The sequence below is a fragment of the Ictidomys tridecemlineatus genome, chromosome 8 (assembly GCF_052094955.1).
Source record: "Ictidomys tridecemlineatus isolate mIctTri1 chromosome 8, mIctTri1.hap1, whole genome shotgun sequence".
NCBI lineage: Eukaryota > Metazoa > Chordata > Mammalia > Rodentia > Sciuridae > Ictidomys > Ictidomys tridecemlineatus.
The window spans coordinates 145,344,551-145,367,683 of NC_135484.1; the positions used below are offsets into that span (position 1 = coordinate 145,344,551).

Consider the following 23,133-nt stretch of genomic DNA (forward strand, 5'->3'; position numbering starts at 1 on the left):
TTTAGAGGACAACTTGGGTCTGTGCTGTACAGAGGTCCCTGCTGGGTTTATCAGCCCCATTTTCTCTGAACTCTTTCTCAACAGGTATTTTACACCTTGGGGGCTCTGTTCTTGGGATTATAACTGTCCATAATTTCATCGTCTGTCTCCCAGTTGAGGGGCGGGGTGGCGTGGGGTGGAGACTCCTATTCACTACTCAGGCCCTTGCAGGTCAGACAGCTGAGTAAAACTAAAACAAAGGGCCCCGTTTCACTCCCCAGTCTCAAAGCCGGCAACTGTCCCATGAACAGTGACGACTGTGTGGCACCATGTGCCCAGGGGTCACTGGCTATTAATCTTCACCTGCCATCCTTCCCAAGCCCTTTGTGTGCAGCAAGGCTCTCTCAAGTCTACCAGGCATTTAACAGCCAGTGAGGGGAAAGCAAGGGTGCAGCGACTTCCAAACAAGTACTGTGTGCCTAGTTGGTAGATCCAGACACATTTTGTTCAATATAGGCTTTGTTCAACTGTCACAGGGAAAAAGAGCGAAATGACTATTTCTAAGCCTATTTAGCAAGATGAGGCCCGAGAAGGAAGCTTAGATTTAAACAAGTTCTGCACCAACAAAAGATAAAACTGAGGTGTCAACCAAAGGAAGTTGCTTTTTATTCCAGAAATAGAGCTTCAACAGTGACGAGTTGGTGCTAATTAGAGAGAGGTGGGGCAGGCTGCTCTCTGCTCCTGAGTACACCCACCCCCGGACAGAACTGCTTCCAGAACTAGAAGCTTTTTCCTAACCACCCTTGAACAGTGAACTTGGCATTCCAGTGTGAGTGAAGTGCTGATCCACAACACGGCAACACCAGCTTTTTTCATTAAATTATTTTACTGGGGAAAAAAATTTCACGTTGAGCACCAGAGCAAGACAACTGTTCCAATCAGCTTAGTAGACTGGTGACAAGAACAAAGTGCCCAGGGGACAGACCATCCCCAACCATCAGGAGGCTCAGGCTGAATGCACCGGTGTCCCACAGTGCTTGTGCCACAAGTCGATGGCCTTGCTCACGATGGCATCCGAGCTGTCCTGGGGAATCTGTGAACAGCAACCAGTCTGGGTGAGACAGACGTGTGTGTCTGGAACTTGAGGACCTTCTCTCATTCACTGCTCACTGATAAAACTGATTTCCATGGGAGATTTTACTACTGTTCAGAAAGCATAGCATGAAAGGATTGTTTTAAAGTCACCTGAGAACATACCAAGTAGACATCCAGGTTCAAATCCTGTACTGCCCACTGATCGTGGGGCTCAGGGTGGGTTCAGAGCCCCTAGAATGGGGGAAATGACAGCCTAACCTCACAGAGCTGTTCACAGGATGACAGGATCATGAAAACTACTCATCACAGACAGTGGCTGTTGGCCTCTGATCATGATGTTTATGATTCTTTGCTGAACACATCTTCACTTAGTACTAATTATTTTCCAAGCCACTATTCAAATGTTAATATTAATTAAAAAAAAAAAAGGAGGAGGGGGGCCAGGGTTGTGGCTCAGTGGTAGAGCACTTGCCTGGCACATGAAAGGCACAGGGTTTAATTCTCAGCACCACATAAAAATAAATAAAAATAAAACAAAGGTTTTGTATACATCTATTTTTTGAAAAAAGGATAGATTTGGGGTCCTATCTATGATATATTATTCATGCAGGCCTAACTCTCCTTCCTTCCAGAGCAAAGCTGATTCATTTGGGTCTTTTTTCAATATGTATTAGATAATACTTTAGCACGCTGACTAATCCTACTGAGATTACATCTGAGACAGTAACAGAAATGAAAGAATGTACAAAATCTAAGACATCAGGGTTCTTACTCCATTGAAAAAAATTGCAGCTACATCTCCAAACATGCCTGTTTGGTAGTCACTTAGGAAAGGTACTCTGATCCCCAGTGGGCACACTTGAGCAACGGCCTTGCTGCTCAGACCAGCAGCCCCCAGACAGGGGTACACACATTACAATCCAGAGGCTAACTTTGAAAAGACATGTTTTAAGGAAAAAAAAAAAGTTTATTTTAGTGTTAAAAAGATACTATATTATTTCTTAGAAATAATTTAATGCAATAAGAAATCTGGCTTGCTAACCTGACTTCATTTCTAGATTCAAAATTGAATCAAGATGCTAGGGGTGTGGCTGGCAGTGGAGCACTTGATTCCCACGTGGGAGGCCCTGGGTTCAATCCCTAGTACCAAAACAAAACAAAGAAATAAAGAGTCCCCGACACAAAAAAATGAATCAAATAAAGCACACTTACATTTTCCAGGAATTTCGTTATCTTCTCCGCATTGTTCAGTGCCATTACTTTTATTTTAAAAGTTAATAAAATTTCCACAGCTACAAAAACTAAGATTTTACAGGATCCACTTACAACTTTATCCCAAACCCTACAAAAATAAGGAGATATAATCAAATTACATAAATTTGAAATTTATATTCACTAGACATCTCAAATTACAAAATAAGATCACATTACTCCTATTTTAAGTATAAGCTTCAGATAAGAACTACTGCTAAATAATCATCAAAAATAACAAAATAGATGAATCACTGAAATATATTCTTGACATAATCAGCAGCAAAGGAAAGTGGAAAGTTCACTAAAAATTACTGCCCTGAAATTGGGAACAAATTTTTACCACACACACGTCAGATAGAGCACTAATCTCTAGGATATATAAAGAACTCAAAAGTCTTAACACCAAAAAAAACAAATAACCCAATCAATAAATGGGCAAAGGAACTGAACAGACACTTCTCAGAAGAGGATATACAATCAATCAACAAATATATGAAAAAATGTTCAACCTCTCTCTTGCAATTAGAGAAATTCAAATCAAAACTACTCTAAGATTTCATCTCGCTCCAGTCAGAATGACAGCTATTAAGAATATAAACAGGGCTGGGGATGTGGCTCAAGTGGTAGCGCGCTCGCCTGGCATGCGGGCGGCCTTGGGTTCGATCCTCAACACCACATACAAACAAAGATGTTGTGTCCGCCGAAAACTAAAAAAATAAATATTAAAAATTGTTTCTCTCTCTTTCTTTAAAAAAAGAAAAAGAATATAAACAACAATAAGTGTTGGTGAGGATGTGGGGGAAAAGGCACTCTCATACATTGCTGGTGGGACTGCAAACTGGTGCAGCCAATCTGGAAAACAGTATGGAGATTTCTTGGAAAACTGGGAATGGAACCACCATTTGACCCAGCTATCCCATTCCTCAGTCTATACCCAAAGGACTTAAAATTAGCATACTACAGGGACACAGCCACATCAATGTTTATAGCAGCACAATTCACAATAGCTAAACTGTAGAACCAACCTAGATGCCTTCAGTAGATGAATGGATAAAGAAAATGGGGTAAATATACATAATGGAATATTAAAAGAGAATAAAATCATGGCATTTACAGGTAAATGGATGGAGTTGGAGAATAAAATGCTAAGTGAAGTTAGCCAATCCCAAAAAACCAAATGCCAAATGTTTTCTCTGATATAAGGAGGCTGATTCACAGTGGGGTTTCGGGGGAGGAACATGGGAGGAATAGACGAATTCTAGATAGGGCAGAGGAATTGGAGGGGAAGGGAGGGGGCATGGGGGTAGGAAAGACGGCGAATGAGATGGGAATCATTACCCTAAGTACATGTATAAAGACATGAATGGTGTGACTCTACTTTGTGTACAACCAGAGATATGAAAAATTGTGCTCCATATGTGTAATATGAATTGTAATGCATTCTTTTATCATATATAACAAAGTAAAATTTTTAAAACCTGAAAAAAAAATTACTACTCTGCTAGGAATGTGCCAAAGGCCCATTCCCTCCTGTTACAAACCCAACATCTTCAGGGAAAGAAAAGAAGATCCTAAACCAAAGATTCGCCGTCTTTCCATCCCCCAATGCTATACAATTAGGCAACAACAAAAGAAGAACATGAAATATGAGATAAAGTCAATTTCACTGCTATCTGGAGACATATTCCTTAAACTTCTCCAAGGGCTGAGGAGCCACTACCAATCTAACATGATCATTCTAATAATTCCTAAAACTTTGAAGGTTGGTATTAGACTCTACACTTCACTGCCTAATCTAATGCTCAGTATCCGGCATTTCTTCTCAATGAAGTCCTGGACGGGTAGGGCTGGGACTCAGAAATGCCTAAAACACATGCCTAAGAATGACTTGCTTACACCTCACATCTTTGCCCTCAGCTCCTTTAAGGATGTCATGATTAAAGTAAGAGATTCCTGCTAGATAAGGATCTGCCAACTTCTGGAAAAGACGAGCTCACACTTCCATGAACTTCTGGAGACATTTTAGGTATGACTGCTGCACAGCTACACACAGAGGACCCTCCATTTTTCTAAGTTTGTATGCAGTAATAAGCAGAATCATGTGCAGATATGGCAGCTGTTGGAGAATGTAACTTCAACTACCCTCTCGTTCTAAAGCAATTTACATGCTGGGGGATGGTCACATGAAAACCAGGATTCTTCCTGAACTCCAGATCTTTGGTGAAAAAAATACTTGCCTCTGTAAACTGGATTCAGGCAGGCATCCTGCGAAGCACCTCTTGAACCAGAGATCATAAGGAAGCTTGGACACTGCCGAACACGCTCTTAGATGAGTCAGCAGTCTGCTATCTTCCAGATTCAAGTATTGTTCAAAAGCCTTTGGCTAAAGATTCAACAGGAAGAGAGATTACTCATTTCCTATGACATAATGTCACCTGATATTATAGCCTGTGATGAAAAAACGTTTGCATGCTGAATTCAAGGAAGTGCTAGAGGATGAAACTTCAGAATCTCCCAGTCCCATGTGACACAGCAGTGCCCAGGTCAACAACGGACAAGAGTAACCACCTCCCAAGACCGGAGGGCTTCCAGGGACACCATACTCTCGGTACTAAACCTGAGACAGTTCCAGGCAGAACAGAAGAGCTGGTCACTCTAATTGCATTAAGTTGATTCAACAGCCTAAGGCTAAATCCAAAACAAAGTTCGAATGTTATGGGAGCTGAAAAAGGCCACGACCTTAAAGGCTGGTCTGCAGCAGCTGTACATTGCAGATGAGGAGGAGATAAGAGAGGTCCAGCAAAAGAAACAGAGTGGGGTTAAGGTGTGGAGAAAGAGGAAGAATGGGACAAATAAATGGTGGCAAGAAGAAGCCAATCAGCCACTGACCAGATATGCACCACTGCTCTACTGAGCACAGGAGGTGCGGCCAACAGGGCTTCCTGAGGATGAGCACTGTACCACACAAGCCTGCACAGGGATTTCTTGGAACAGATACATAACTCAGGCACCTGGATTCTGTCTGGTAGCCTCCCTCTGGAAGACCCGCAAAGCCAATAGAGCCAGCTCTCCAGACCCACACTGGATTTAGGGTCCACCGGCTAGGAACGGACACTGAGGGGCAAACCCCAAGGTCTGTACTCACTGTCATGAAGAGTACACCAGATCCCATCTCACCAAAACAAATGCATGTGTTTGTTGTCAAATACCCATCCCTCTCCGCTCTGTCAAAAAGGCCATTCATACCCTTTCCAGTGTCCACTGAAGCAGACGTGTGCCATGCAAGCAATTGAGCAAAGACAAGCTCAAGTCCCTGCCTTCAAGGAGCCGCAGCCTAACTGAGACAGACAGCAGAGATGCAGCTTCAACAGAGCATGATGCTAAGATGCGGCGATGGGCAAGCAGGAGATGGGGGGCCCGTCCAGGAGAATCTTACCCACGTGTGGGAAGCAGAAACAGCTCCTCAGGAGAGGGGACAGCTGAGCTGACCCCAGAAGAATGAAGAGGAGTCAGCCAAGAAGGGACCCCATATTAACATCTGGCCCAGCTCTCCCCTCTCTTTCAGGGCTTCTTTAACTACTTTCTGTTTCTGTAACTTCACCATAAAATTATAGTTCCACTCACTATTAAAGTCCCCAAGCTCCTCAAGGATATCACACACATTCCTCAAAACAAGGGGTGTTTCCAGAGGACAAGCCAAAAAGGGCAGGCCTACTCTGTTATTTGGGCCGGTTTTGCCAAAAGGTCCATGTGCATGGGTGAAACACACACATCTTTATTTTATCTTGTGATGCTGGGGATGGAGCCTGCGCCCTGCACATGCTAGGCAAGTGCTGGCACTCAGTGAGGCTCCGGCCCACCCATCTCATTACGAGTACTGTGTCTCACTACGAAGAGAATTTCATCCACAAGTCAGCCCAGGTAATAAACAGGATACAGAAGAATGTTTTAAAATCATCCTCTGTTATGTCTCTTCTCCTTGATGAGACTAGAAGCTCACTGAGAGCAGGGAGCACACCTGTCTTGTTCTCTGCTGGATCTCCAGGACTCACAACATGACTTGGCATAGTAAACACCAGATACGTTATTTTTTGAGTAAGTGAATACCATGAATTAATATGAAGTTTAGGAATATACTGATAATCACTCAGTGTTCACCTTTTTGCTAATTTCTTATAAATTTTTCTTCCTGATTTATAATATGCTAGTATAAGAAATCTTGAAAATGCAGAAAAGAATAAAGAATTCAAAGGTCACTTACAATTACACCATCCAGTGACAACCACCAGTCATGTGTTTTGCACATCTACTCTTCCTGCACACACACATGCACGTGCACACATACACACACACACACACACACACACACACACTTCAGTCTGTCATTCGTTGGGCTCATGTTGAATATACAATTTAAGATTCTGCTTTTTGTACTTAACAAATTGTGAGTATTTTCCCAGGTTAATAAATACCTTAAAGGGTTAGTAGCCCTAAAAAGAGCTTCTAAAAATAGGGAAGGAAAGAGACAAGAATGCTATAGAAAACAATGCACACTGCTCTTACCCACCTGAAAAGAGCCTCCACTCTGTGTGTCAGAAGGAAGTACAACCTAGAGCTACCCTGAGGCACGGGTCAGCCTCAAGGATGGCAAAACTCCAAAGACTAACCACACCCACTCAGGGGAACTGGCTGTGAGGAATGGATCCACTGGTCCCGAGGATACAGAAGACCACGAGCTCTGTGAGGGGGATGGGTCACCTCTAGGAAAGTCATGTATGCATTTACCCCTTGATCCAGCCAATCTGCTTCTAGGACATCTACACCAAAACTCTCCTGGCAAACGTGAAGAGATGTAGGCACAAAGCCACTCATCTGTAACTGCGCCTCTGTAACAACTGTAAGGTGGACACACCCACGTGGCCAACAGAGAACAGGCTGAATAAACTAGGGAATGTGCACATGATGGAGAAGCACAGAGCCCTGAAAAACTGTGGAGTATCGGTACCTCCCACTAGGGCAGGACGCCAGCCACATCAGGCTCACAGCAGGATGGGAAAGAATGTGTGCTGCAGGCTACGGCTTAAGCTAAGAAAACAGGTGAATTCAAACATGGATGTATATATTTTTAATGAAAGGTATTGCCTGATATCTTTGCACTCAGCAAATGGTAAATAAAATCTATTATAATTCTGTTACCACTGAACCTTTAGGTTCTAAATTTTTCGGTAAAATTTTTTCCAATATTCCCATGCACCCAAATTCTTAACTTGTTGAAGATGATAAAGCACATCATCAACAGACTGTGAACCTGACAAGAGACGCACCCATAGGAAGAGGCTGCTGCCTGCTCATTTTAACACCTCTGTTGGGCTGGCTGTGAGACAGGGCGACAGCCACACAAAGACCACTCACGTGTTCTGCTGACTGAGCACAATTGAGTTTGGGTGAAGAGGCCTTCCTGCCACGCGACTCGGGCTAGCCTCCACTCCTCGTGGTCATGAGAAGCCTTGCCAAAGAGCAGAATTCTGGAAGCCAGTGAGGAGGAAGCCTTGACGCAATCTGGGGATGAAAACTATGCAGCGTGACTGACGAGCACGTCACTTGGAACCTCAGTGTCACTGTCGATCATCCTCGACAGAGGTGAGAAAGCAGCCTGCACCTTGTGAGTACAAATTTCTCTGGTCAAACTACAAAAATAGAAGTAACAGACCAGGATAACGGAAACTCTGCTTTGACAACAGACCAAGAGGGAGAGATCCACTGCAAGACAACAAGGAATTTCAGGACAGCACCGTTCAAACCAAAGTTCAACAGGCAAATCGCCTGAAGCCCAAATCAAACAGCAACGACAGGAAGTTTAGCTTTTCTTATAGTCCAAAGACCTCTTTTAAAAAACTATGTGTCAGGCACTATATTGTATTTACTAAAATAAACTCTGTTTTTACCAATGAGGAAATCAAAGTTTATGAGACATTAGATTTTCCCATTCTAAAATTCATTCCTAAAAAGAAAACTCAAGAATATCCAAGGCATTTCTGAAAAAGAAAGAGGGAACTTTTCCTACCAGCTATCAAAATATACTAGAAATCTGTACTAACTGAACTATATGGGCCAAAGAGTAGACAAATAACTCAATGGAAAAAAGAACCTGGAAAAGAGGTACAAGTACAAGCAGCGATGCCATATATAATAAAGATGGCATTTTGAATCTGAGGGGAAAAAAGGGAAAAAGTAGTATGTTCTGCCAGTTACTGTGTGACCTTGGGCAAATGACTGAATCTCTTCTTGCTTCAGTATTCTCATCTGTAAACACAGAGATGATATGCTGAAAAGAAGTAGTTGGTTAATAAGGGAAATTTAGCACTCCTGACATGAAGAATATTCTCAGTGTGCTAACCAGAGGGGGAGAGAGTGCACTGGTAGGACTGTGGTGTTGTAGGCAGGTATAAAAGAGTGGTGTCTGATACCTCTCGTGAGAAATCCCTGGGAAGGGAGACTAAACTGAAAATGTTAAGCATTTTTTAAATGTTAAAAGAATATATGTTTTTAAATCTTGGGATGGAAAGGTTGTTTTAACATATAAAACAAGCAAAAGAATACTGAAACTCCACTTTATCAAAACTTGAAAGTCTTACTCAACAGACGGGGATGATTCCCAACATGTGCAATAGGTAAAGGATAGAATTCCAGACTATGCTCATGATTCCTGAGAGGAAAGAATAAACAGAAATATGTAAACTGCTCGACCTCTCCCAACACTGCAGATACACAACTGAACATGAGAAGCACTTCACCAGCAGATGAACAAATGCTTCAGAGATGGACACCATCAGGTGCAGACACTGGGGTTGAAAAGAGGAGACCTCATAGTCTGTCTGAGGGGCAAAAACTGACATGGAGTTTAAGATTTTAACAAGGCACACACAGATTTTAAAGATGTCTCCCCTTCACCTGCACACTGGCTTAGAGGCCCCCACCTAGAGGAGACACACACACAGAGAACTTACAGAGGGGTCTCCTGTCAGCACGGCTCTGCCTCCTCATTATGTCAAACTCACAACAGGAAATACTATGAGTGAATTAGAAGGGAAAGTGGTTCCATATGAATGGCTCCCACTACAGAACTGCCTCCAGCTTCTAAAAAATTAGCATCCCAGCACCTCACCCTTAGAGACTGATATAACTGACCTGGGTGGAGGACAAAAGGTGGCAGAAATTGTACTGAAAGAAGCCAGGTCTGAAAACTATATGTACCAACACGGAAACTTCTCTAAGCATTACATTAAAAATAAAAATAAACACAAGAACTACAGGGCCACATGTACATGAATGATGCTACTTAAGTGCTTTTTAACATCACTTTACACATGTGTGTGCGCGACAGTCTAGAAGAATACTCACCAGGTGACAGCAAGGTTTACTGCTTAGAGAAGGTAAGGGGGTGGGGGCAGATGGTAAAGATTTAGGAAATCAGAGATTCATCTGGATTATTTAACTTCTTTTAAGAATATGTTCATATACTACTTACGTTCCTAAAAATAATGCCACTGACTCCAATATTAAACAAGAAAAGCTAATGAAACCATATATAATTGAGATCTCCTGATTTAATTAGGCAACTAGCATTACATTTACTTATGCTCCCATCCATGATTCAGTTATTTTTATTGAAATCAATTAGGTGGATCAAATTTTAGAACCCTAAAAATCAAATTTTACTTAACTGAAATACATAATAACTGTTTTCATAAAAGCTCCATGAACCTGAAGGGCCCACGGCCCTCCCTCTTGGTCAGTATTTGGACTTCAGAGTGATCCCCAGGGCTCACCTGCCTCCACCACCACTCCACATTCCCCCTCCCCCCAGAGCACAGTAACCATATCCTGTACAACCTTCAAATGAACAACTCAATAACCAAGGAAAACAGACAGATTCATTCCTATACACGAGATGACTAAGGGGGGGAAAAAGAGAATGGTCAAGGGAAACTGGCTTACCCCTCAAGCTAGTGCCCTTTGGCTGTCAGGATCCCCAAGCCAGGGCACGGCGCAGAGAGCTGGTGCCTGGCCCATGTCCACACACCTCTCCTTCACTAACTGCACCCCATTTTAACAGGAGATGAACATGTGCCAAGCTTTTAAAATCCATGTTTCCCAGAATCCACAGCAGGTGGAGGCCAGCAGCAGACTGTCCCCAATTTATGATGGCTTAGCTTAAGATTTTTTCACTTTACGACAGTGTGAAATGATATGCATCCAGTGGAAACTGTCCTTCAAACTCTGACTCTGGACCACTTCCCAGGACATCGCCATGTGGTCCGACAGCCCTAGCCCAAGAAGCCCATGATCCTGAAGGTGACGCCCCACACTCAGTGCACAGGCTGTGGAGCTCTGGTGTCCAGAAAGTGAAGTGTATGAAACACCTCCTGACTGGAGACTTTCTTACCTTACCAGAAGAGTCCCTGCACACATGCAGAAGGAAACCTGCTTAAGGGTGGCAGGCTGGACAGACATATCCCTCTTCCTCCTTCGCCTTTTTTTTCTCTTCCATTCTTGAACCCAGGAGTGCTCTACCACTGAACTGCATCCCCAGCCCTTTTCATTGACATACAGTCTTGCTCAGTTGTCTAGTCTAGCCTTGAACTTGCAATCCTTCTGCCTTGGCCTCCCAAGCAGCTGGGATTACAGGCATTCACCACCATGCCCAGTTGCTCCTTCATTTCTTTTTCCTTCCCTTCTTTCCAGCCCAGAATGTGGATGTCATAACTATCAGTCCAACAGCTACCTTGTGGACAGTAGAGAAAGAATTATGGAGCAAAAAAACAGGAGCAGAAGTCCTATCTTCCCCATGGCAGGACAGTCCCAGCTCTGGTCTGCCTCACCTCTGAACTTCTGATTACATGAAAGAAAACAAGCTTCTTGGGCTTCCATTATATGCAGGCAAATATACACCTTAACTAATACAGAGAGATCATTCTCAATATATTCAGTGGATTCTGGAACAGGGTAAGGAACACCACGGAGCAGGGGTTGGCACACTCTGGCCTGTAGCAGGGCACTGCCAACCCCAACCATTTTCCAGTGCACTGTTTGCTTTTGTGCTCCAACAGCAGAGCTGCCTGGTTACAACAGAGACCATCTGGCCCACCAAGCTGGAAATATTTACCATCCGTCTCTTACAGAAAACCTTGCTGAGTCCTGCAACAGAGGCTTCCCTCCTAACTGTAGCAGCGGCAGGGGGTAAGAGTATTCACTGATGACCCCAGGACCACTGCTCACCCCTCAAAAGCCCCAAACAAAACAACCCCTCACCAGCTGGGGTAAAGAATCCCGGTACTTGTTGTTTAGCTGGTTCACGAAGCATCGGATGATCCAGTAACAGTCGACACTGTCTTCCACCATCTCTTCCATGGCTTTAGCAATGGCAAGAAATACTTCATCCTCTGGCTCCTGCAAGGTTAATAATAAATCTCAAGAGCAAGGCAGGAGAAGGGAGGAAGACACATTTCTTTAACAAAAATGGAACCTTGCCCCCTAAATTTTGAAAAGACTGCATTAATAAATCAAAGTGGGATCAAAAAGCAGAGTTCACCAGTAAAGAGCAGAGCAAGGGGGAGATGAGCATGGGCGTCCATAGGAATCCGCTCCCATCAGTGTAGCTCATCAACAGCTGGGTTCCAGGTTGAGCACACAAATTCTCCAACTTCTAACACTAACCTATCACAAGTCAATGTCCATTATGAGCAAGGCACTGACTCTCCACCCCAAAATATTCTCAGAGCTGGATGAAAATTCTTCAAACAGATGTGATCAATAGAACAAACAGTACCCAAAGAGATCGTCAATACAGTAATTTGCAAATACTGAAGGACTCAAGAAACTAAGGTTTTACTATATTTCAAAGCATCCATACATGCCTTGAGAATTTTGTTCTAACTTTAAGCATCTAAAAAATTAATATCCTTAGAATCAGAACTTTAGGAATCAAAAGAATGTCATTTCTCAAAGTATGCATCAACACCCAGATCTGAAAGTAAACCCTCAAGTAAATTTCAACAGAATAAGCTATAAGATTACTCGAACCTTATGTGGAAATGTACTTTGTCTTAAAACACCATTATTATCTACAAAAGTTTTACATTTTCAGCTCAGCTTTCACGTGTGAAGGATTTTAATGTTAAAAAGAAACTAGTAAGTATCATTCTACTTCCCTGGAAAGTCCCATTTTATTAAAAAGTATCTCATTTTTAAGGCTTCTTCCAACTTGTTAATATTCTATAAAATGTCAAGAGTAGCAGAGCTAGGATCATAGAGAATAAATTTCCCTAACCATTTTTTTAAATGTGTTCAGAGAAGGAGAGAAAAAAGAGAGAGAAAGGTCTCCTTTCTGGGGTTCCCAGGCAGTCCTGGGCACAGTGCAAGGTCCCTGACTGCTTCCTCTTTAAGGGAAGAGGACCAATGCCCTTCAGGCACCACATTCCTGGCCATGCACCATCATACACTCTTTTTAATCACACAGATTAAAAATTTAAAAAAAAATGATTGGGGCTCTATGCCAGGGGAGGGTGTGGTGTCATGCTCAAAAAATACACTCCAACAGCATGTGTGCCCAAGACTGCAATGAAGGTGTCGGGGCTTGGGGCCGGGAAAGGTTGAACAGGGTGGAGTGGGAGCTACAGCCTCTCATTTATGTTTCCTGAGCTACCAGATTATCTAATCTAGTCTAATGTGTAGGTTGAGAACTCGTGTGGTGCTCGAAACCCCACTGCACCAGTCAAGTGAAAAGTTCTACTTATTATTTAGGTATCTTCTCTCTTGACAAATTCAGTAGAAGTAGATGACCTTTATTAGATCTGAGGTTTGTCCAGGGGTTCCACATCATTAACTGCAAAAACAAAAATAAGTCCAAGCCCAATCTACAATAAAATGAACATTTTATAGGATAGCCAGGCTCTCAAACAAATCCCTGCTTGGACCTTGCAGCCTGTTCACCTAACAAACACATAAAACCTTCATTAAAATGCCCAGAGAGGACTGTACCAAAACAGCCAGAGCTTAGATTCTATAGTTATTCCTTCCTCTTTCCTCTCTCATAGCGGTAAGTAGTGCAAGTAACGAGAGTGAAAGGTTTGCTACGGATGAAGTTTAAAAAGCAGTTGGGATCCAGTGAGGTTAGAAGAGGAAACAGATAAGGCCAAGGAGGTGTGAGGGGTGACGAGAGGTCAGGGTGAGGAGGCGGTGAACATCCAGGACCATCTGCACCCTGAGGGTCAGGGCCAAGGAGCCCAAGGGCCTGCAAGCCAGGGCCAAGGGTTGGTTACACACAGGGAAATGGGTAAAGAAGAAAGCACACTGAGGCCCCATCACGGGGCCTCTCCACATAGGCAACCAGAGGAACTGGGAGCACGGACACGGTGACAGCCAGAAAGAACCTGAGACACTGGAGTGGGAGTAGACCCAACAGTTGAACTCGGGGTTTTTAATACAGATAGATAGATAGATAGATAGATGGAAGGAAAGAATGTGATGTACAGGGGCCGAGCTCAATGTAGAGCACACACAGCACGTGAGGTACCGCATTCAATCCCCAGTGCCACACAAAACCACCCATCCATCCACTAAGGGGACATGGTGAATACCAGTGTGAGTGAGTATGTGCACAGAGATTTCCTAGCTTCTGCTCAGAGTGCCTGGAAACAAAGAGAGCCCAGGAAAAAAGGAGCACATTTAGGGCCAGGTTTGCGGTCTGTGAATATCACATCTCCTCTAAAAAGAGAGGGCTGGTACCACAGTCACTCAAGACGAGCCTGGAACATCTTGTGCCAGAAAGTTAGGAAACATGGGAAATGATGGGAACTTGTCAAAATGACACAGGTGTCAGATGCAAAGTGCTCCCCAAAGCCAAATCTGGCACATTCTGAACACAAAAAGAAATAGGGCAGTAACAGATTACAGGTCACTGAATAAGAAAGGATCATAAATCCATATTGATATCTATAAGCAAGAGAGGGGAAAAGTCCTCCTGATAGAAGAAAAACAACTAATAAGCACAGAAGGAATAAAGGAGTTAGAAAACCACCATTTGGCAATCAGAGGACTAAAAACTTTCAGACAAGAATTATTAGTTGTTGGGTATTTATAAGCCTCAACCTCACCACAAGTTACATATTAATCACAAAGAGGAAAACAGTAACACTGCAGTGGAGAAGGCTGCAGACACCACCTTCACCAGGTGACCAGGCCAGCAGCAACAGGAGCGATCATCACACCTCTGTGGCCTTCTTGAACAATGCATAACCAGATTGTAATCATGAGGAAACATCCGACAAACTCAGATGGAGAAAAGTTCTACTGCCAGTACTCTTCAAAAGTTTCAAGATCATGAAAGAGCAAGAGAGACTGTGGAACTTTCTGGATTAAAGAAGATATGGCACCTGGGATCAGAAGAAGGGCATGAGTGGGACAGTCGGCAGATTTCAGTAAGATCTTCAGATTAGTTGCTAGAGTAGGATCGTGGCTAGCTTTCTGGGTCTGATCACTACACCAGGGTCATGAACGATACAGTTGAGGATGCTGGTAAAGGTGTCTGGGGACACTGCACTACTTTTTCTATTTCCAGAAGTATTTAAATATGAAACATTAAAATTCAAAAATTTCTTGAAATCATCAACAAATGGTGAAACTCATGGGCAAAAGTTTAATAAGAAATAATCATGTAGCTGAGATGATCATCATCATCCTAAGTACATGAATGAAGACACAAATGGTGTGACTCTACTTTGTGAACAACCAGAGACAGGAAAAGTTGTGCCCTACATGTGTACTACAAATTGAAATGTACTCTGCTGTCTTGTATAACAAATTAGAATAAATAAATTTAAAATTTTTAAAAAATTTCTCACACACAAAAAATCATGTAGTAGTTTTACAGTCTCCACAAAGGAAACAATAACTTTCCATTGCCAACCCCAGCAGGCACACCATCACCAGGTGATCAACACTAGCATTACCTCTCATGGGACAAATCCACATTCTGTGCCTCCTGATACAACACATGGAGAAGGACATGACCCATGTGATATTCCCACTGAGTGGACACCTGGATCTCGTCAGGAGGAAGCACCAGCCAGACCTAAAGTGAGGGGCTTTCTAAAAATGACCTATACCCCTCAAAATGTTAAAAGCATGAAAGATAAGAAAATTGAAGAAATTGTCCCAAATTGAAGAGAATAAAGCAATATGACAACACAATATATGCAATTCATAATTCAAAATCAATCTTCATCCAGAACTTTCATTGTGTGTTTGTGACAAAGGGCATTACTGGGAAAAATTGTCAAGTTTGAATGACGTCTGTAGATTACATGTTAATATTCTATCCCCATGTAACTTCTTAGTTTTGATGACTGTACTAGGATTATTTTATAGGTGAGTTCTTGTCTTCAAGAAGTAAACAGTGGCCTATATTCCCAAGACTGGCTGAAATACTAGTTGTTTTCATATTAATTGTTCACCAAAAAAAGTAACCCTTTGCTGTCTTCTTTATTGCTGTCCTAGCATAAACCTTGCCTATGTATACCCTGCCCAGTCACCTGCCAACTGCTACCGTGAACCTCTGGACTGCTGTGATGCTGAATATCCTTAACTGTCCATGCCCCAGCCAACAGAAAACAAGGACTTTGGGTCACTTCCCCCAACTTCGCCCTCTTTCAGCATAAAGTAGCTGAGAGATATAATTGCCCACTTTTCCACAGAAATGGAAGGTAGAAATTGACAGTGGGGAAATGTAACAGAGGTCCCTTCGCCTTCTGAATGTAGCCTTCATGGCTCTAAGGCTTATTTTTTTTTAATGTTTCTTTTTTTTCTCTCTTCTCCCCTCTTGCCCTCCCTAACAAGATTAGGGAGACAGTGGTATCTTTTCTTCCCGTAGTTAAGTGCCCTTGAACATACCCACTACAGGAAAGAGACTCGTCTGCTCAGGATCTGGGAAGTGAATATCTTCCAAATTAACCAATGAATCCTAACATGCCATCAGGGTGCCCTGGGACTGCCTACCAGAGCACACCTGGAATATAACCCTCCAAGGGATCCTTTAAAACTTTCCTGACTAGGAGAGTCTTTGGGACAGGAGTCCCCACTATGTTTCTTCTTTGCCAGCAAAGCAATAAACCTACTTTATCCTTTATTTCCCCGCCCCCCCCCCAAAAGGAAGAAGTATACAGTGAAGATATCTGAGGTCCTGGCGCATCATGTCCACATCTTACTCTCAAATGGTTTTAAAAAAGGAGTATGTGTGGATTTATAGGAAAAATGACAAAGCAGATGCCTTAAAATGTTAACAATAGGAATCAGAAAAAACAGTATACAGGAATTCTTGATAATATTTGCAATTTTTCTATAGGTTTGTAATTACATTCCCATGTGCCACGTGATTACATCTGCAAGAGACCCAATATATGATTGTGGTCCCATAAGATTAAATTGCCTGGACATGGTGGTCTTAATTTGAGTAAATATACTCGTAATGTCTGCATAACAACAAGATTGCCTTACAACACATTTCTCAGAAGTATCCCTGTTGGTAAACAATGTATGACCGTACTTAAACTGTATTTTTAAAAAGTACACAAGGTCAGAATGTGCAGGGTCATGGATGCCAGATAAAGATGTGCTATTCATGCTACTCACAATGGGGCGTCAGTGAAAGTTTCTAAGGCAAATCTCATGCAATCAAAGGCTGGCAGACAGGACAGTCAAGAGTTAGGCTATGTGTTGAGCCAAAGTGACCACTAACCAGTGGGAAAGATGGGCTTCGAGGCAACTTCCCACACTCCAGCTGATACATGCGGAGATAGACTTCAACGTGTGGCGTAGCGTCATTGACGAAGCGAACAACTTTCAGAGCGTGAAGGACATCAGAGTACTGCTCCTTGCGGTACATCATCACCTGGGCATGAGACTCATGGTGTGGAGGCAGGATCCCTACAGAGACCCAGAAGAAAAACAAAGGCAGAACCCTGAGACACTACTCCAAATCTGTCTTGTATTAAAAGAATCATATAAGAAGCAGCTCATGAGAGAGTAGAATCCACACAAATATTTAGTTATCATATAGATTCTTTATAATTTCTCACTGTAACAATCTGAAATTTAAATGCTATCAACATTTGAATGATGACACATCATTAGTATTAAAGAGAAATGAAATGACACCACCAAAGCTTTTGAATAAGTATGCCACATGATTTCAAGATAATAACCACATCAATTATAATAATGGTTTAACTCAATTTGGGTTGTCAGCCAGTGCCACTGTTAGCTTTTAAAGGCCTCTATCTGGATCTGGCACTTGGCCTCCTGTACTTCAGAAACACCAACAGTCTGCTGAATCATTCTCTTCCCAATAGTTAAAACTTGTTCACAAAATATCAAATGTTCCGGGCCACACAGTCCCTGATCTTCTTTGACGAGGTCAACTTATACTTCATCGTCATGACATTTTATACTCATCACTACATTAAATGTCGGAAATACTCATTAGCTTTGGCATAAGAACCACGTCTTTTTTTTCTTTTCTTTTGTTAACAAGCAAATGATATGAAAAAAATATACAGGAAAGACCACTGGACAGTAACACTATGGTCTTCTCCCAGATGTGCAAACACCAGGACTCTCACAACAAAGTCAGTCCCTCTGCACGTGTCTCCTCATCTAACAGAGGCAGGAAGTGGGCAAACACTTAACTGAAAGTTCTCTGCAGAATCAGCACCCCAAGAGTCCTCATAAAAAAAAGTACCATCGCTACTAAGTATATCTGAGGACTATGAATTTTCAAGGCTTTCAGCTTTACTTTTTCCAGCCTCACTCAGTGAACCAGGCTGTACAGAAGCACAGACTATGGAGCCTAAGTTCCTGGGTTTAATTTTTTGCTCTACAATTAACTGATTGGAGGACCTGCAGCAATTTTCTCCATCTCCCTATGCCTTAGCTTCCCCATCTGAACGCTGGGAACAGTAACCCCTAATTCTATACAGCTGTTGTGATGAATACACAGATCAATGTACATAAAGCTTGCAGAAGAGTACTTGGGCAGGCTAAGCTAGGATGAGCATTTTGACTATGGCTCCCTCTTCAAAGCACCATAGATCCAGAATTCCAAAGAACATTCCAGAAACAGCAGTTAGATGAGCTCAAAGTCTCTAGCTAAAAAATCTACTTAAATGTTCCTTTTCCTGAAATGAACCTACATGTACCGTAGCTTCAGGGCTCCATGCAGGCTTTCAGAGAAGCCAGGGGACACACTGAAGAGTTCTACACATCTGGGCCGATACACATGAGACAGCTGTAGCTGGACCTTCTTCACACCATTAACAGCAGCCCAGTGCTTCCCACATTAAATCTTAAACCTGTTTTCTAAGAGTTGGTTCTAAAAAGTCTAACATTTACCCAAAATGTTACCAGGAAACCAGCATCCAAAAATCCCTGAGCAATCAAAAACCTGTGCTAAAAAGAGTCCTTTATAATGCGACAGCTCTAAATTCCCAGTGCCTTTAACTCCAAACAGAGCAATGACTTACATGATAAAGGTAAGAAAAACAGAGGTGAAGATAAGCCCATAGGCACTGGCACTCAGGAATGCTTCAGAGCACAAGGGTACTGACTAATCCACTGGAGTCACTAAGACATGTGGTACTTCCCAGCAGAACTGAACCCTGCCACCTTGGAAGGAATTTATTTTGATGGTCCCTGGAAATAGTACGATTTAGGCAAAAACACTCAATACAAAAACTCAAATAATTGTCCCCACATCTGTAGACTGTGAGTGCACAAAGGATGAAAGCTGCACAACAAAGTGTCATTGTGCAGTGCTTCCTGGGCGGTATTCTCTGCCTCCATATTATACAACCACACTTAGGACTGCAGGTTTCGCAAGCCCTGAAAATATACACACTTTAAAAAGAAAGTGAGATTCATAATCCAGCCTACCTTCAAGTGAGCTCTACAAAAAGCTTAAGCCTCAGCTCTATCTCCTGACAAGGGCTCTGAGGCCTTAGGCAAGTCATTTTCTGCACACTTAAAATGGGATACAGAGGCCTAACCCAGGGGAATTCTAGGGTTACTCTGAATAACTTAGGTACACTACTCAGCTGAGTGACAGGCACACAGGGAGACCTAGCAAATAATAGTAATGGTTCCTATTTCTGATAAAGCACTGCTATCCCAGAGCTGACAAATTTGAATTGTTTTTTAAGGAAAAATAAGAGGTGATAATAAATGTGTATTATGTGCTTCAGTGGGCTCAGTAATGGTAGGGAAAAAAATCTTGTGCGCCAAGGGGATGTTGCCAGCTACTTTTGGTACCTTTTCTTCCAGAGAAAATAAGTAAGTCAGTTCTTCTCATTTCGCCACTCATCACTGAAAGTGACTCACCCACACTTCTAGTAGAGTGACTCCTTTTGACTCCAATAGCACTGGCAGGATGTTATATCTCCACTACTGAGACTCACAGAAATCTACAAGCAATTTAGCTCAATATTCTAACTGTACAGATGCAAAAACTGAGGCCTAGTATCTTGGGTTTTCCTCCAGAGTTCTGGGCTGACAGCAAAGACCAGTTCTCTTCTCTCCTAGCCCAATGTTCTTTCCACATTTTATTTCAGGAACTTTATTTTGCATTACTGATAAACTGATACTCAAGAGTAATATTTAATGTATTGCTGCTAAAGTTACCATCTTAAAGGGTTTTATAGTGAACAGTCTTCTGAGGAAGACCCAAGATACAGCAAAAAACACAAATAAATCCTCCTTGTTCTGACTAGAGGATGAAAAATGATCCCAATATTCAATATTTTTGAAGATACATTTACCAACTCCTGGGTTCCATACCTAGGAGCACCTTCCATACCAACGCTCGGTACATGGATGGAAGAGGGAACCTCTGGCTGAAAGTGCAAAGTTTCTCAATATCTAAAGAAGAATGAAACAAGTAGTTAGATGCTTTTCATGCTCATCACAGTACGTAAAATACATTTCACTTTTTAAATCTGAAAGTACAGTTCAGATATTTCTTCAAGAGAATCGGCAAATTTAGGAAAGGCAATATTGATCTGGTTTTTAGATACAGTCTTCCAACAACTTAGCTATTCAAAACAATTATAATCAATAGCATAAGAGAGGCATTTGGCATATATTTATTACATTCCCTATAATATTGGTAGCAGTTAAAATTATAGGATTTATTTCATTTAATCCATACTGTAAGTATGTTGGGTAGTAACAGTCCTGAAGATGCAGAAACTGAAGCTCAAGGTAGTTAAGTGACTCTGCCAATTCCTATAGCTACTAGTGGTATAGTTAGCCTGAAAATCCTGATAAATTATACTTAACAGCTATGAGCCTCTATTTCTCTACTTATTAAAGGAGAAGATTAATGCCAGCATACTTAAAACACAGACTATATAATGAGGACTAATGACCAGATGATAAACATTTGTGAAACTTTATAAACACTCTAGATGGGTTGAGGATGTAGCTCAGTAATGGCTTGCTTGCCTAGCATGCATAAGGCCCTTGATTCAATCCCAGCCCTGCAAAACAAATAAACAAAAATTACTCTGTGTAAATAAGATATTATTTTTAACTATGGTTTAGCTTGTTCCACTTTGATCAACGGTGGGCTTTATTATTACTAGCCTAAAATATCAATATATAATGCAGCCTTAATATTTCCATAAAAGAATATCATGACTGAGTTGTTGCAGAAGTTTACCTAGAAGTTATGATGACATATCTGAAATTCAAGAAAATATGCAGGCATAATAAGAAAAAACAGTCTTGACTTTTTAAGAGGCCTTGCAAAAACTTCTGGCTCTCAGTTAAATATAAGTCTGAAAAACCTACAACTTTTTTCAAAATATACCAATCTGTCACCATGTCACGAACAAATGTATCAATAACACCCTGGATTGTGTGTGTGTGTCTTTTAAGGTAATTATTTACTTTGGAACACCTAGAATGACTGAGAATCAATGAGCTTAATTAAACATATAAAACTCACCCAGGCGGTCATCTTTCAGGAGGATTTCCAGTGATTTCTTTTCTTCGACTCCACGAAACCCCACTTTCTCATAATATACTGAACGAAAGTTTCTCTGAGAGTCCTCAGTCATGTTTCATTCTTGGAGGAAAAAGAGACAGACATAGGAAAATAAATAAGTGAGCCTAGAAACAAAGAATGAAAATTTAAACAACTTTTCAATGATTTTCTCCACCTTTTCAATTAGTTGGATAAACTGTCTCCTCTTACACAGGACTCAATATTAAATCTTCCCATTCACACAACTCTAACATTGTTTTCTCTATGCACCTTAACCAAAAACCAAAACAAAAGCCAACAATCCTCTGCTTAAATAGATGGCACAAGGTTTATGCACTAGGGTTCCTATTTTTACTTATTAGAGCTCCTAGCACAATGAAATATTCTGTCTATTATAAATGTGCAAAGAAAAAATTAGTGAAATGGGAAGACCAGATAAGATATGTTATCAGAAGGGGTTCCAAACAGTATATACTATAATTCTGGTTTTGTTTTTGCCAAAGACTATAATTTTTTTACTAATTTTAAAAATTAAGACTATATTTCAAAATGCTAGCAAGGCAATCTTTCCGTACTAAGATCCCAGATGATTTTAATTTTCTTTCTTAGCAATGCTTTCTAAAATGGGCATTTTGCAAAATGAGAAATTATGTAAAAGTAAAAAGACACAAGTCCTTCCCTTATTTCTCTTTCACTCTTAAACACAGTTCTATCAAATGTAATTATCAAAATTCAAAACCCACAACAGATAAAAGCAGTAAATTATAACCAGAAGTGGGTAAGGAATTTAGGCAGTTGACAAGTGATACCAGAGTTAGAGGCAGAAAAAAACGATTTAAAATCTGGCATGAGAATTCAACTGCTCAGTGGTCTCCAGTTCTTTCAAAATATTGACTTCATAATATTGATGGTAAGTCAAGAAAAAAATGGAATTAATTTGGTGTTTCAAGAACAGTAAAAATGGAATGCACTTTCCAAAAACTTATTGCACTGCCTCACCCAAATGCTTAAAAGTGCTGATGCAAAAAAAAAAAAAGTAAGTCTTCAAGAGTTAAAAATCTTTAGACGTTCCCAATGACCAGAAAGGAGTTTCGTCCTGACTGAACAGTTAGCTTCTGAACCGATTCAGACCCAAGATTAGGATTCATTTAGGAAAATCAATTCTAAAGGACACTGAGCTTTGGCGACCCACCAGATGTTTAAAATCAAAAACAAAAACAGACTAACTCATTAACATGCAGAATGAGTTTGAAGATTTATTTTTTAAAAAGCATTCAAACAGCCGCACAACGATAAGGTCCTGTGGCCTGAGGACAACCATTCTTAGACTGTACTATTAAGGCAAAGGCCCTTTTGAAGGAAACGCTGCCCATTACACCTCCTGCTGCGAGCGTCCGCCCGGTGGGAAAGGTAAACACAACTGGCCCCCGACCGCAGGTCCCGCGGTCCCTGTCAGGTATGCTTCACCTCCAGGAGTGGGAGCACACCCGGGTTCACACTGAGAGGTCCGGGGAGGCGGCGGAAGCCGGGCCGGGCCGCTGACAGGCCGGCGGGCACCGACCAGGCCAGCGAGCGAGCGGGGGGCGAGTCCCAGCCAGCGCGGGAAGGCAGCTGGGACACCGGCCAGCTCTCGGCCAGACACGGAGCCACTTCCCGAAGCCGTCGCCCCTGCCGCCCCGGCCGCCGGACGTGACGTCACCTCCACGTGG

The 23,133-nt window shown here is 41.9% G+C and overlaps 1 protein-coding gene across 2 annotated transcripts; it reads right to left on the reverse strand.

Moving 5' to 3' along the window:
- Positions 1-623: 623 nt before the first annotated feature.
- On the reverse strand, positions 624-23,133 carry Tbc1d7 (TBC1 domain family member 7). 2 transcript variants are annotated; one of them, XM_078020552.1, is made up of 8 exons: positions 22,892-23,131; positions 21,386-21,505; positions 20,215-20,295; positions 17,123-17,310; positions 11,641-11,778; positions 4,566-4,711; positions 2,287-2,416; positions 624-1,072 (listed from the first exon to the last, which is right to left on the reverse strand). In XM_078020552.1, the coding sequence occupies exons 2-8, from the start codon at positions 21,495-21,497 to the stop codon at positions 986-988; spliced, it is 882 nt and encodes a 293-aa protein (XP_077876678.1). In that variant the 5' UTR covers positions 21,498-21,505; positions 22,892-23,131; the 3' UTR covers positions 624-985. The 2 variants fall into 2 exon arrangements, with proteins under 2 accessions (XP_077876678.1, XP_077876679.1); XM_078020553.1 differs by lacking the exons at positions 624-1,072; positions 2,287-2,416 and adding an exon at positions 2,498-3,035 and having other exon boundaries at positions 22,892-23,133.